This window comes from Hyperoodon ampullatus (assembly GCF_949752795.1).
Source record: "Hyperoodon ampullatus genome assembly, chromosome: 7".
Taxonomy (NCBI): Eukaryota; Metazoa; Chordata; class Mammalia; order Artiodactyla; family Ziphiidae; genus Hyperoodon; species Hyperoodon ampullatus.
The window spans coordinates 33,966,123-33,979,203 of NC_136920.1; the positions used below are offsets into that span (position 1 = coordinate 33,966,123).

At 41.1% G+C, this 13,081-nt stretch overlaps 1 protein-coding gene and 1 pseudogene across 2 annotated transcripts; one reads left to right on the plus strand and one right to left on the minus strand.

Moving 5' to 3' along the window:
- The first annotated feature begins 4,963 nt into the window (after nt 1-4,963).
- On the plus strand, nt 4,964-7,249 carry LOC307056360 (17S U2 SnRNP complex component HTATSF1-like; annotated as a pseudogene). Its single transcript has one exon. The product of its transcript is annotated as a 17S U2 SnRNP complex component HTATSF1-like (transcript).
- A 2,937-nt stretch (nt 7,250-10,186) lies between these two features.
- LOC307055547 (xaa-Pro aminopeptidase 3-like) lies at nt 10,187-12,275 on the minus strand (the record flags this gene model as incomplete). The annotated part of the gene is given in 5 exon segments (XM_079707776.1): nt 10,187-10,237; nt 10,373-10,818; nt 10,821-11,177; nt 11,542-11,657; nt 11,659-12,275. Coding segments are annotated over 5 exon segments (1,587 nt in total), but the record flags the coding sequence as incomplete, so codon positions are not given.
- Between the last annotated feature and the right edge of the window lie 806 nt (nt 12,276-13,081).

The window sequence follows — 13,081 nt, forward strand, 5'->3', positions numbered from 1 at the left end:
TGGGGAGTTTCTTGCCTTTTGGGAGGTCTGAGGTCTTCTGCCAGTGTTCAGTAGGTGTTATGTAGGAGTTGTTCCACGTGTAGCTGTATTTCTGGTGTATTTGTGGGGAGGAAGGTGATCTCCGCGTCTTACTCTTCCGCCATCTTCCCCGGAAGTCGTATCATCTTTAATTTCTTTCATCAGTGTCTTATAATCTTCTGCATACAGGTCTTTTGTCTCCTTAGGTAGGTTTATTCCTAGGTATTTTATTCTTTTTATTGCAATGGTAAATAAGAGTGTTTTCTTAATTTCACTTTCAGATTTTTCATCATTAGTATATAGGAATGCAAGAGATTTCTGTGTATTAATTTTGTATCCTGCTACATTACCAGATTCATTGATTAGCTCTAGTAGTTTTCTGGTAGCATCTTTAGGATTCTCTATGTATAGTATCATGTCATCTGCAAACAGTGACAGCTTTACTTTTTCTTTTCTAATTTGGATTCTGTTTCTTTCTTTTTCTTCTCTGATTGCTGTGGCTAAAATGTCCAAAACTATATTGAATAATAGTCGTGAGAGTGGGCAACCTTGTCTTGTTCCTGATCTTAGTGGAAATGGTTTCAATTTTTTACCACTGAGGATGATGTTGGCTGTGGGTTTGTCATATATGGCCTTTATTATATTGAGGTAAGTTCCCTCTATGCCTACTTTCTGCAGGGTTTTGATCATAAATGGGTGTTGAATTTTGTCAAAAGATTTCTCTGCATCTATTGAGATGATCATATGGTTTTTCTCCTTCAATTTGTTAATATGGTGTACCACATTGATTGATTTGCTGATATTGAAGAATTCTTGCAAAAAATTTCACAATTTGTATAGAAACACAGAAGACCCTGAATAGCCGAAGCAATCTTGAGAACGAAAAACGGAGCTGCATGAATCAAGCTCCCGGACTTCAGACTCTACTACAAAGCTACAGTAATCAAGATAGTACGGTACTGGCACAAAAACAGAAATACATATCAATGGAACAGAATAGAAAGCCCGGAGATAAACCCACGCATATACAGTCACATTATCTTTGATAAAGGAGACAAGAATATACAATGGAGAAAAGACAGCCTCTTCAGTAAGTGGTGCTGGGAAAACTGGACAGGGACATGTAAAAGAATGAAATTAGAACACTCCCTAACACCATACACAAAAATAAACTCAAAATGGATTAAAGACCTAAATGTAAGGCCAGACACTTTCAAACTCTTAGAGGAAAACCTAGGCAGAACACTCTATGACATAAATCACAGCAAGATCCTTTTTGACCCACCTCCTAGAGTAATGGAAATAAAAACAAAAATAAACAGATGGGACGTAATGAAACTTAAAAGCTTTTGCACAGCAAAGGAAACCATAAACAAGACCAAAAGACAACCCTCAGAATGGGAGAAAATATTTGCAAATGAAGCAACTGACAAAGGATTAATCTCCAAAATTTACAAGCAGTTCCTGCAGCTCAATATCAAAAAAACAAACAACCCAATCTAAAAATGGGTGGAAGACTTAAATAGACATTTCTCCAAAGAAGATATACAGATTGCCAACAAACACATGAAAGAATGCTCAAGATCATTAATCATTAGAGAAATGCAAATCAAAACTACAATGCAGTATCACCTCACACTAGTCAGAATGGCCATCATCAAAAAATCTACAAACAATAAATGCTGGAGAGGGTGTGGAGAAAAGGGAACCCTCATACACTGTTGGTGGGAATGTAAATTGATACAGCCACTATGGAGAACAGCATGGAGGTTCCTTAAAAAACTAAAAATAGAACTACCATAGGAGTCAGCAACCCCACTACTGGGCATATACCCTGAGAAAACCATAGTTCTAAAAGACTCATGTACCACAATGTTCACTGCAGCTCTATTTACAATAGCCAGGACATGGAAGCAATCTAAGTGTCCATCGACAGATGAATGGATAAAGAAGACGTGGCACATATATGCAATGGAATATTACTCAGCCATGAAAAGAAATGAAATTGAGTTATTTGTAGTGAGGTGGATGGACCTAGAGTCTGTCATACAGAGTGAAGTAAGTCAGAAAGAGAAAAACAAATACCGTATGCTAACACATATATATAGAATCTAAAAAAAAAAAAAATGTTCATGAAGGACCTAGGGGCAAGATGGGAATAAAGACACAGACCTACTAATGAATGGACTTGAAGACACGGGGAGGGGGAAAGGTAAGCTGTGATTAAGTGTGAGAGTGGCATGGACATATATACACTACCGAACGTAAAATAGATAGCTAGTGGGAAGCAGCCACATAGCACAGGGAGATCAGCTCGGTGCTTTGTGACCACCTAAAGGGGTGGGATAGGGAGGGTGGGAGGGAGACGCAAGAAGGAAGAGATATGAGAACATATGTATATGAATAACTGATTCACTTTGTTATAAAGCAGAAACTAACACACCATTGTAGGGCAATTATACTCCAATAAAAATGTTAAAAAAGAAAAAATGAGTGTGTGGCCCATGGTCCTGCTCACCAAACTGGGAAGACCAGGAGGAAGGGCAGGAAGAAATAAATGCTTTCCATGATTATCCTAATAATATATATTAATTTTATAATTAATAGATAATAAAAAATCATTTGAACACTACCACATAGACATAACCACTCCCTTTATTTATTGTATTTCCCTGTAGCATTGTTTGTTCTTTGTTTCATACAGAATTGCCGGAGCAATTTTCCCCCAACTATCCTAAAATATACCAATCTGACAACCTTTTTGGAGAGAATTTATTCAACTCAAATCTTGGACCGAAAAAATCTAACATGAACCTTTAACGGTAACTCTGGCTTCCTTCTGTAAAATTTCAAATAAAAGTAAATGAAATAAATGTTGCTGTTGGGAATTATTTGTTTTGGAAAAACAGCTTACTGTTTCCACCAGGGCTAACTCTTCAGGGAAATCCTGGACATTCATCCCTGTGACAGAATTCCTGGCCTGTTACTCAAGGGGCAGATGAGGTTATGCTTTCAGTGCTTACAAGAAACTAAATTCACTGGGTAATTATTTGTCTACACAGTCCAAATGGAAAGAGTAAAATGCACTTGGAGACACTCAGGGAAGTGGTATGAATCTCTGGTGTGCTATGGTCTATTTATTCCTTCATTTATTATTGTATTCTTCAGGAAATATTTATTTTATTTATTTTTTTACATTGTTTTATAGTTTATTTTTAAAATGACAGTAACAAATGGTTTTCCCTTGTTGGGGAATGACATATCTACTTTCAGTCAATAGGGCCTTAAAAAGTAGCAGCATTTTGTCCAAAGTGAACTTACATAATTGCACGAAAGTCATACAAAGCATTAAGAAATGCTCACAAAGACTGCAGTTCTCTCAGCTTCTCATGAAGCACACCCCAAGAGGCCTTGGTTTCAGTGGGGACCCCTGATCTGCATAATACTGATGCTAACCCCAAGTTCCCCAGTGACACATAGGCAGAGGTGAGAGGAGCCAGGAAGACACACATGCTTTGGGACAGTGGAATTCTGCCCTACAATTAGGGTTTAATGATGTATTCATCTTCTCATATTAGGATTAGTAAACACTTCAGCTGGAAGTATATTTGTCCAGGCTTAAAACTTAACCCTATCAGCTTAAGTTTTGGGATACAGATTCCACTTCAGGAAACTAAAATAAAAAAAAAAAAACTAAACTAAACAAAAAACACACCGTGTAAACCTCTTCCAAGCAAGAGGTTGCTTGGAAACCTCTTGGACCACCATCCTGGGCCCTCACTTAGTTTCTAACATACACACACAAAGAAGTTACCTTATCATTGATCATATGCCAGTTGAAGGATGGTAGACAGAGTCTCACTCAAATCCCAACTCTTGTTTTATGGACAGCAGTTACTGGAAACATTGTGTTGCAAAGGACTCTGAGGTCACAGCTGGAACTGGTGGGACAGCCACTATACTGTACTTATGTGACATGAACACAGGACAGGGAGAGGCAGCACTCATGCATCATATTTGCAATCTATTATTAAGAAAGCTAAGTAGGGGCTTCCCTGGTGGCGCAGTGGTTGAGAGTCCGCCTACCGATGCAGGGGACATGGGTTCGTGCCCCGGTCCGGGAAGATCCCACATGCAGCAGAGTGGCTGGGCCCGTGAGCCATGGCTGCTGAGCCTGCGTGTCTGGAGCCTGTGCTCCACAACGGGAGAGGCCACAACAGTGAGAGGCCCACATACCGCAAAAAAAAAAAAAAAAAAAAAAAAAGAAAGCTAAGGAGGTTGTTGGTTATGTATGTTTTGAAAAACATAACAAAGCCCAATTTTTCTATTTTAATGAGTTACAATGTCTTTATCTGGGGATTTAACTTATTTTATGGATCTTAAACCCAATTAAGATATAATGTCTATAGTAAGAGTTTTCCTTTTCTGACCTTACAAAAATTAATAAAAAAGATAACAATATTTTGAAAGAAGACTCACAAAGATAACTTTAAGTCACCATGAAAAGTACCTTCCTAACTTGGGTATGACCATGGGAAGAGGAGAGTTATTATTCTATTTCAACTGCTGTGTTTCAAATAAAAAACCCAGTCCCAGTTTAATTATAGAGAAAAATAACAATTCCTGAAGTAAAACCATAAAAATATGTGGCAGAGGCCATCTAGATATACTTCTTTCCTTTAGGTTATTGTTAATATTATTGTTAATATTTCATCAGTATCTCTTCAATTCAGGGAGAAAAATTCCAATGTAACATTTGAAGCATTTTTTTAAAAATTAAGGTTTTCGAGTCATCTTAGAATCGGCCGGCGGGGAGCACAAACACCTTGTGCCCTCTACCGCCACGTTGTGGATCGAGCGGCGGCGTCAAGACCCGGCGGGACGAGCCAGCGTCACTTCGGCCTCTTTGCTCTCCCGGACACTACACCTGGGCTAAGTTGGCAACATGAGCGGCAACAACTTGGATGAGAATGACGAGTTTGATGAGCAGTTGCGAATGCAAGGATTGTACTGAGGCAATGAGGACGGCGACACCGAGAAACATCCCGGTGGAGAAAACGATTCTTTCCAGCAGCAGCCGACTGATACCCCATACGAGTGGGACCTGGACAAGAAGGCTTGGTTCCCCAAGATCACTGAAGATTTTATTGCTACATATCAGGCCAATTATGGCTTTTCTAACGATGGTGCATCTAGTTCTACTGCAAATGTCCAAGATGTCAGTGCTAGAACTGCAGAGGAACCTCCGCAAAGAAAATCCCCCGAACCCAGTGATACCAAAAAGAGGGGAGAAAAGAGAAAGACTGAATCAGGATGGTTTCATGTTGAAGAAGGCAGAAACACAAATGTGTATGTTTCTGGTTTGCCTCCAGATATTACAGTGGATGAATTTATACAGCTCATGTCCAAGTTTGGCATTATTATGAGAGATCCTCAAACAGAAGAATTTAAGGTCAAGCTTTACAAAGATAATCAAGGAAATCTTAAAGGAGATGGACTTTGCTGTTATTTGAAGAGAGAATCTGTGGATCTTGCATTAAAACTTTTGGATGACGATGAAATTAGAGGCTACAAATTACATGTGGAGGTGGCAAAGTTTCAACTGAAAGGGGAATATGACACTTCAAAGAAGAGGAGGAAGTGCAAAGACTACAGGAAAAAGCTGTCTATGCAACAAAAGCAGTTGGATTGGAGACCTGAGAGAAGAGCTGGTTCGTCCCGAATGCGCCATGAGCGAGTTGTCATCATCAGAAATATGTTTCATCCTATAGATTTTGAGCATGAGCCACTGGTGCTGAACGAGATCAGAGAAGACCTTCGGGTGGAATGTTCCAAGTTTGGACAAGTTAGGAGGCTCCTCCTCTTTGATAGACACCCTGATGGTGTGGCCTCTCTGTCCTTTAGGGATCCGGAGGAAGCTGATTATTGTATTCAGACCCTCAATGGAAGGTGGTTTGGTGGCCGTCAAATCACTGCCCAGGCGTGGGATGGGACTACAGATTATCAGGTGGAGGAGACCACGAGAGAAAGGGAGGAAAGGCTGAAAGGATGGGAGGTTTTCCTCAACACTCCCGAAGCCAACAGAGGCCTTCAGCGTTCAGATTCTGTCTGGGCTCCAGAAAGTGTGGGGCCTTCTAGAGTTAGGCATTTTTCAGAGCACCCTTGCACATCTCAAACGAATGTTCAAGAAGCCACAACTGAAATGGCATTTGAAGAACCTATAGATGAAAAGAACTTTGAAAAAACAGAAGATGGGGGAGAAGTTGAAGAAGCTGCTTCTAAAAAAGATGCTAAAGAAGGTGGCCCTGAAAAAGAGGCTGAAGAAGGCTGTCCCCAAAAAGAATCTGAAGAGAGCTGCCTCAAAAGAGAGTTTGGGGAAGGCTGTCCCAAAAGAGCGCATGAAGAAGACTTCCCCGACAGAGAGTCTGGAGAACGCAGCCCCGAGAAAGAGCATGAAGAGGGTAGTCCTAAAAAAGAGTCGGAAGAGAATGACGCAGAAAGAGAGTCCAAAAAGAAGATATGCAAAACAGATCCTGATGAGAACGGCCTTGAGCAGGAGCCTGAGGAGGAGGCCAGCCCCCAGAAGAAGGCTGAAGATGGCAGCTCAGAACAAGGGTCTGAAGAGTGCTTGGAAATGCAGTTTGAAGACGACTCCGAAAAAGAGTTAGAAGAAAACGGCCTTGAGAAAGGTTTTGAGGAAGAGGGCTCTGAGAACGAACTTAATGAAAACATTCTTGAAAAAGAGGTAGAAGAAAATAACTCTGAAAAATCAGAATTCGAAGATGACAGCTTGGAGAAAATGTTTCATGAAGAAGGCTCTGAGAAGGAGTTTGATGAAGAGTCAGATGAGAATGAAGAAGAGGAAGATGTGTATGAAAAAGTATTTGACGATGAGTCGGATGAAAAAGAGGACGAAGAAGTTGCAGAAGAAAAGGGGCTGGAAGATGTGGTTGAAAAGGACAAAGAAGACGATGCAGATGAAAAGGTGTTTGAAGATTCAGATGGAAAAGAAGATGAGGAAGATGAAGACACAGATGAAAAGGTGTTCGAAGATGACGATTCCAACGAGAAGTTATTTGATGACGATGCCAGTGACAAGTTGTTTGAAGATTCCAATGAGAGAGGAACTGTGGATGATTCAGGGAATGTTAAGGAGGAAGGGCCCCTGTCCACAGGCAGCAGCTTTGTCCTCAGTAGTGATGAGTACGATGAAGACGATGATGACATTTAATCCCTTAAACTTGCTTTGTAGAGTGATTCCTCCATCTCTGTTTCGCCTCTGCTCCAGGGTAATTACTAGTAGTGTTACATGAACGTGTGCCTAGAGGTAGGATACCCTTAGATCAATGCAGTGAAGTGTTCGTGATTATCTGTACTGGCCGATTTTAAATATATGTGAACAAGTCAACTGAATTCTTCTCTTTTGTCATATTTGTTAAGTGCATGCAGAATAATATTTTTTAAAGTATTCTGATTGAAGTTTGTGATATTCAAAATTTTAAAATAAGTTGTTAATATGCAGAAACAAAATTAGACCTGAGTTAAATTGCATTTTTAATTCTTGCTATTGCTTTATTCGTACTAAAGTTTGGTTTTTCTAAGGACCTGAAAAATCCCTGTAGGAGTGTCCTTGCTTCAGCTTATGATGTTACCACTGATGTCCCCATTTCCCCTCTCTAAACCAGAACATGTTACTAAAACTTATGAAGTAAAGAACACTTTGGAGTTTTTCCCTGCCCAGTCCTCGCAAGTTACTTTTATTTTTCTTTTCTACCCTCTTGCCATGAAAATTGAGTCTTAAACGTGCAAAAGTAAACTTCCCAAGGTCCACAGCTTCCATTATTGAAAATACAGAGGAAATCAGAATTCTACCGTGTACTGTTTGGGCCCCTCTAGAAGCTGATTAAAGTTACAGGACCTTTACCCAGAAAAATCTATGCATGCACTACACAATCTTTTGTATACAGTTTGGGGTGGTTCATGGATCCCCTGGAGTTTAAGAACTTTTATCATGCATATTTCAGATTTTTGCTTTTGATTTTGTTCTAGAATCACGGTATCTAGTATATGCTGTTGTGTAGTCCCAATAAAAATTTGGGTCTTTCTTGATTGTGCTTTCCAAATTCAGTATTGATGAATTGACTTCTGATGTAGCATTAAGAAGTTATTCTCATAAATTAGAAGAATTAAAATAAACTGCATTGGTGCTTTCTCAAAAAAAATATTAAGGTTTTCATTAGAAGAGATTGGTGTATATATGAAGTATTTATTATACTGAAACATGGAGGGAAATGTGCAGCATGTCTGTGGTAAGGCTAAGAATGAACAAGATTCCGGCACTGTGCACAATTATCTGCTCGACCAATCCAGAATAGATCAGGCAGTCCCTAAACCACTGCTCTGAGACGTTCATTCACTGTGTCATTTCTTGAAGGTCCTGATCGTCTGATGCAAATGTTAGCTGCTGTGGTTAATCGGGGACTCAAAGGACAATATGCCTGGGTCAGGGACTATAAATCACCAGAAAAATTCCACAACGGTCGTTCTACGTGTGACTTGCAACACCTGTAGAACTTCCAGGAATCCAGCCAGAAGTAGTCTGTTTCATGTCCAAGTAGGCTGCTATTCATAAGAGCCACCTAAGCTTTTAGCTAGAAAGTTGAAGACTACAGAAAATGATTTATAAGAAGAAAAGGAAATTCCTTATTCCAGGATTGTAAGTGAACAAAGGAAACCCAATTCCAGAAAAAGGTTGTTGAGGCCTTAGAGGCCAAGGGAGTGAGAAGCCAGAGTTGTGGGTTTCTTTTCAGTCCCCTCTTAGAAAGTAACAAGCACAGGACTGAAAAGTTGGAGGGGGGTGAAGAGAGCAGGCGCAGGGATGATGACTCCAGCTGTGCAGCCATCCATTCCCACAGCTGCTGAGCAAAGCCAAGCATCTGTGGGTGAGCACTGTCAGGACACAATTTGTATCACTTTGGTTGCTAACATTATCTTTGTCTCCTGATGAAGTCACTGCCTATCTGCTTTGGGCTCTGGACCTTGGGTTTCTCTGACAAGACGGGCAAATCTCTAGCACTGCAAGGAGTGTTCATCTCCTAGCCAGTTCTTCCCTAAAGCAAATATTTTCTTTAAAATTTTCGAATTTATGTTCTAACAATCAGCATGTTTTATACATCTTGGGCTCATATTCAGGTTTAAAGGAGGTGAACACACTAGTTCTTAAAGCTTCCCCTTATGACAGAAGCTCCCAAATAACCTATTTGCAGTAGTCTAGCCCTGTTCACTTTGCAAAGTGAGTTTTATATAATTGCATCCAGTGCTGTGTTGAGGGAAACATGAGTCTTTACCATTGTCCTTCCAGTGCTAACGTCCAAGGAAGGAAAGGATCACAGGGTGTTTACAGGTACTGGGTGGCTTGCATATTTTGTTTTTATCGGCACTAGAGGAAATCACAGAATGATAGCTGAGGTGTCTGTCTGAATACTGGGTGCCATTCCTCTGACTTTAATAGGGTAGGTAGAGGATCTGCCCTTGGCCAGGGAAGCAGCTTCAAGGGTGTGCTCTGAGGGTCAATGCATTAAGAATCTATAAAGAAAACATGGATGTCTGGGAAAGGAATCATCTTTAGATTGAGAACAGATGGATGGCGGTCTGGATCTATAGCAGACACAGATATACTTTTCTTTCTTTCATTTCCTTCCTTATCAAGAATCTAAACACCTTCCAGGTCCCAGGCGACCAAATAGTAAGAAAGGCTGAAAAATGTTTTGTTCAATAGCTAGTGTTGCTGGAATCTCGACTGTGGCTGAATGGTGTGACTGTAGGACACCAATGCCCTGAAGGCTCACGTGGCTCTGGTAGATACGTGGGCTCCTGGATAGGTAGGCAGGTGTTATGGAAGGTACGTATTGGCCACCCACAATCACTGATGGGTGGTTTTCAGTGTAGGCAAAGACCTTGGTGATTGGCTCAAAATATATAAGCATTACCCAAAAATCTTAAGATATTAGGTGGATCTCAAGAAAAGTGCAGAAGGGGAAGGATCTAGAGAGAAGGAGAGAATTTATCCATGTGTTAACTGGAATGCATGGACATATGTAACCAAGATCTTTCTTTACATCTTAAAACTAAACTTGTCTGAGTCATTAATGCTACAGAATTAATGTTACTAAAGTTGCAGTAATATACAATCCAAAACTTCATTTTCCCAGATTTCTAGCTACATAAAACAAAAAAGACCACATACACAATTACATACACTCATATAGCTGCTGCACTCCCCAGTGGAACACGTATATAAATGTCCACACAGAGACCCCCAGAAAGCACACGTGCACAGAGGCCAACATCCAACCCTCCTGAACCTGATACGCATGTGGATCGCCATGAAGGTTGAGGCCCTATTGCATATCTGTTCAATGTCATTTATCTCTTTGGGACAATCTGCAGAAAGGATGAGGGGTGAGTCCTCAGTTACCACTACATCATCCTCAATTTGTACACCAAGACCACGGAACTTCTCAGGGTCATCTTTGTCATCCTCCGGAATATAAATACCTGGCTCCACTGTGATTACCATGCCAGGCTGCAGAGGGAGGGAGCAGTGCATGTCTGGGGTGTTGTGGACCTCCATTCCGAGGTAATGGCCAACATGATGCGGACAGTATTTTCGAACAGCCTTGAAGGCATTATTTTCCTTAATGTTCTTCATGATCCCCAACTCTTTAAGCTTCTGTCCTATCAGTGTTAGCATCATGCTGTAGACGTTATCCAAGCTTGGTCCAGGGGAGCAGGGGGTCAATCTCTCTGGACTTCTGGAACAGCTTCATAGAGTTCTGCCTGAGGTGCCGTGAACCTGCCATTGACAGGCCAGGTACGAGTGATGTCACTCACATAGCAAGAAGACTCACAACCTCCATCCAGGAGCACCATTTCCCCATCCTTGATACGTTGATTGTTTTTCACATAGTGCAGAGTGTTTGACCCATTACCTCCAGCAACCACAGTTGGGTAGGCTAAGACGTCTGCACCAGGGGCCTGGCATTCAAATTCAAACTTAGCATAAAGGAAGCCTTCCTCTACAGGGGCTTTACTGGCAAACATGGTCTCTATGAAAGCCTGTGATGTCAACTTCCCAGCAATCTGCATTTGTTCAATTTCTGCAGGAGAATTTTTTTGGGGGGGGCATTCATATATATATATATATATATATATATTTAACATTTTATTGGAGTGTAATTGCTTTACAATGGTATGTTAGTTTCTGCTGTATAACAAAGTGAATCAGCTATACATAAACATATATCCCCATATCTTCTCCCTCTTGCGTCTCCCTCCCACCCTCCCTATCCCACCCCCCTAGGTGGTCACAAAGTACCGAGCTGATCTCCCTGTGCTATGCGGCTGCTTCCCACTAGCTATCCGTTTTACATTTGGTAGTGTATATATGTCCATGCCACTCTCTCACTTCGTCCCAGCTTACCTCTTCCCCTCGCCGTGTCCTCAAGTCCATTCTCTATGTCTCTGCAGGAGATTTGATCAGCCTGAGACTCCGTACCAGCTGCTGCACAGCCCAAACCTTGTTCTTGCTCCTGGCTTTGACCTCTGCCAACTGCTGCATGTAGTCACAGTGGAGCTGTGTGAGCAGGCCTCATCCAGTCATACCACAGTGTATGTGTCTCAGTTTTCAGTTTCGGTCCAACATGTTGAAATTCTTCTAGCGTATAGGCTTCGTCCCTTCCAGTTAGAGCTGTTGCTCCATCAGTACCAGATCGGGGGCCATCCCAAAGTTCTTGACTGGGATCTCTCTGAGGCACAAAAAGCATGGCCTTGTGTGCTGGTAACTGCTTGCCGGGGAGGCTTTGAAGGACCAGAATGCTATCAGGCTCTTGGAATTCACACAGGTACAGGAAATTGTTGTCTTGGTGGAAAGTATAGGGGATATCATTGCTCATATAGTATGTAGGGTTGGACAGCAGTACCACTGTGTGGTCTGTACCACTCTGCCCTTGTGCTTCCTTGTAGATCAGAGATATTAGTTTGTGTCTACGAAGTGCATATTCCACCTGGGATAGTCCTGGTGTCCCCTCCCCTGGTCTGAGGAGGTGTAGGTGTGTAAAGGGCCTGGGCTGGCCTAAGTATCGGTTTGGAATCCTCCCCTCTTGGATGGGCTGCAGGGAGTACCTTCGCTGTGAACATGACATGCATCCGGAGAGGCTGCGGGCACTTGCTACTGCAGAAACAAGCTTAGTTGCTGAGAGTAGTCAAGGCATTACCGCCATGCTTGTGCTTCAGGAAGGAAACGCGGAAAACTCAGGAAATATTTATTGAGCACCTACCATATACCAGGTCCCGAGGTAAGTGCCAGGGATCCAATGGTAAGCAAAATGGTCATTAAGTACCTAATTTGTTCAGTGAGGGGGGCAAATCATTAAGCAAACAGTTTCTCAAATACATATATAAATGCCATGACAAAAAGTCCATAATGAGTAGCTATTAAATGCTTACTATATACTCATCCTTGTGCTTAGTGCTGTGGGAACTACCAAGAGGGCTTAGATGACATTCATCCTCAACATCATTACCATCCAACTGGAGAAGCTTGTGCTCTCTGAAGTGATGAAGGACCACAAGTGCCTATCTATGTAGTGCAGATGTGGTATGATGGGAGATCAGCAAAAGAAGAAGCCAATGTTGCAGCACATTGTTTTTAATTTGGAAAAGTAATAAATAATAGGGATATATTTATACGTATAGCTGATTCATTTTTTGTTATAGAGCAGAAACTAACACAACAGTGTAAAGCAGTTATACTCCAATAAAGATGTTAAAAAAATAAAAAAATAAATATATAACATGTAAAACACATTCAAATCATACATTAATAGTAAGTCTCTTTCCTACCACTAACCTGTTGGCTCAACAGGTGTTAACAGTTTCTCGTGCATTCTTCTAGAAATTTTTCACGCATTCTTGAGACTATATATATTCCATAAATATCATCCTTGTTTTAAATTCCAATTTTAATACATAGTTTCTATTGCTTATGTTAACTCCAGAAGAA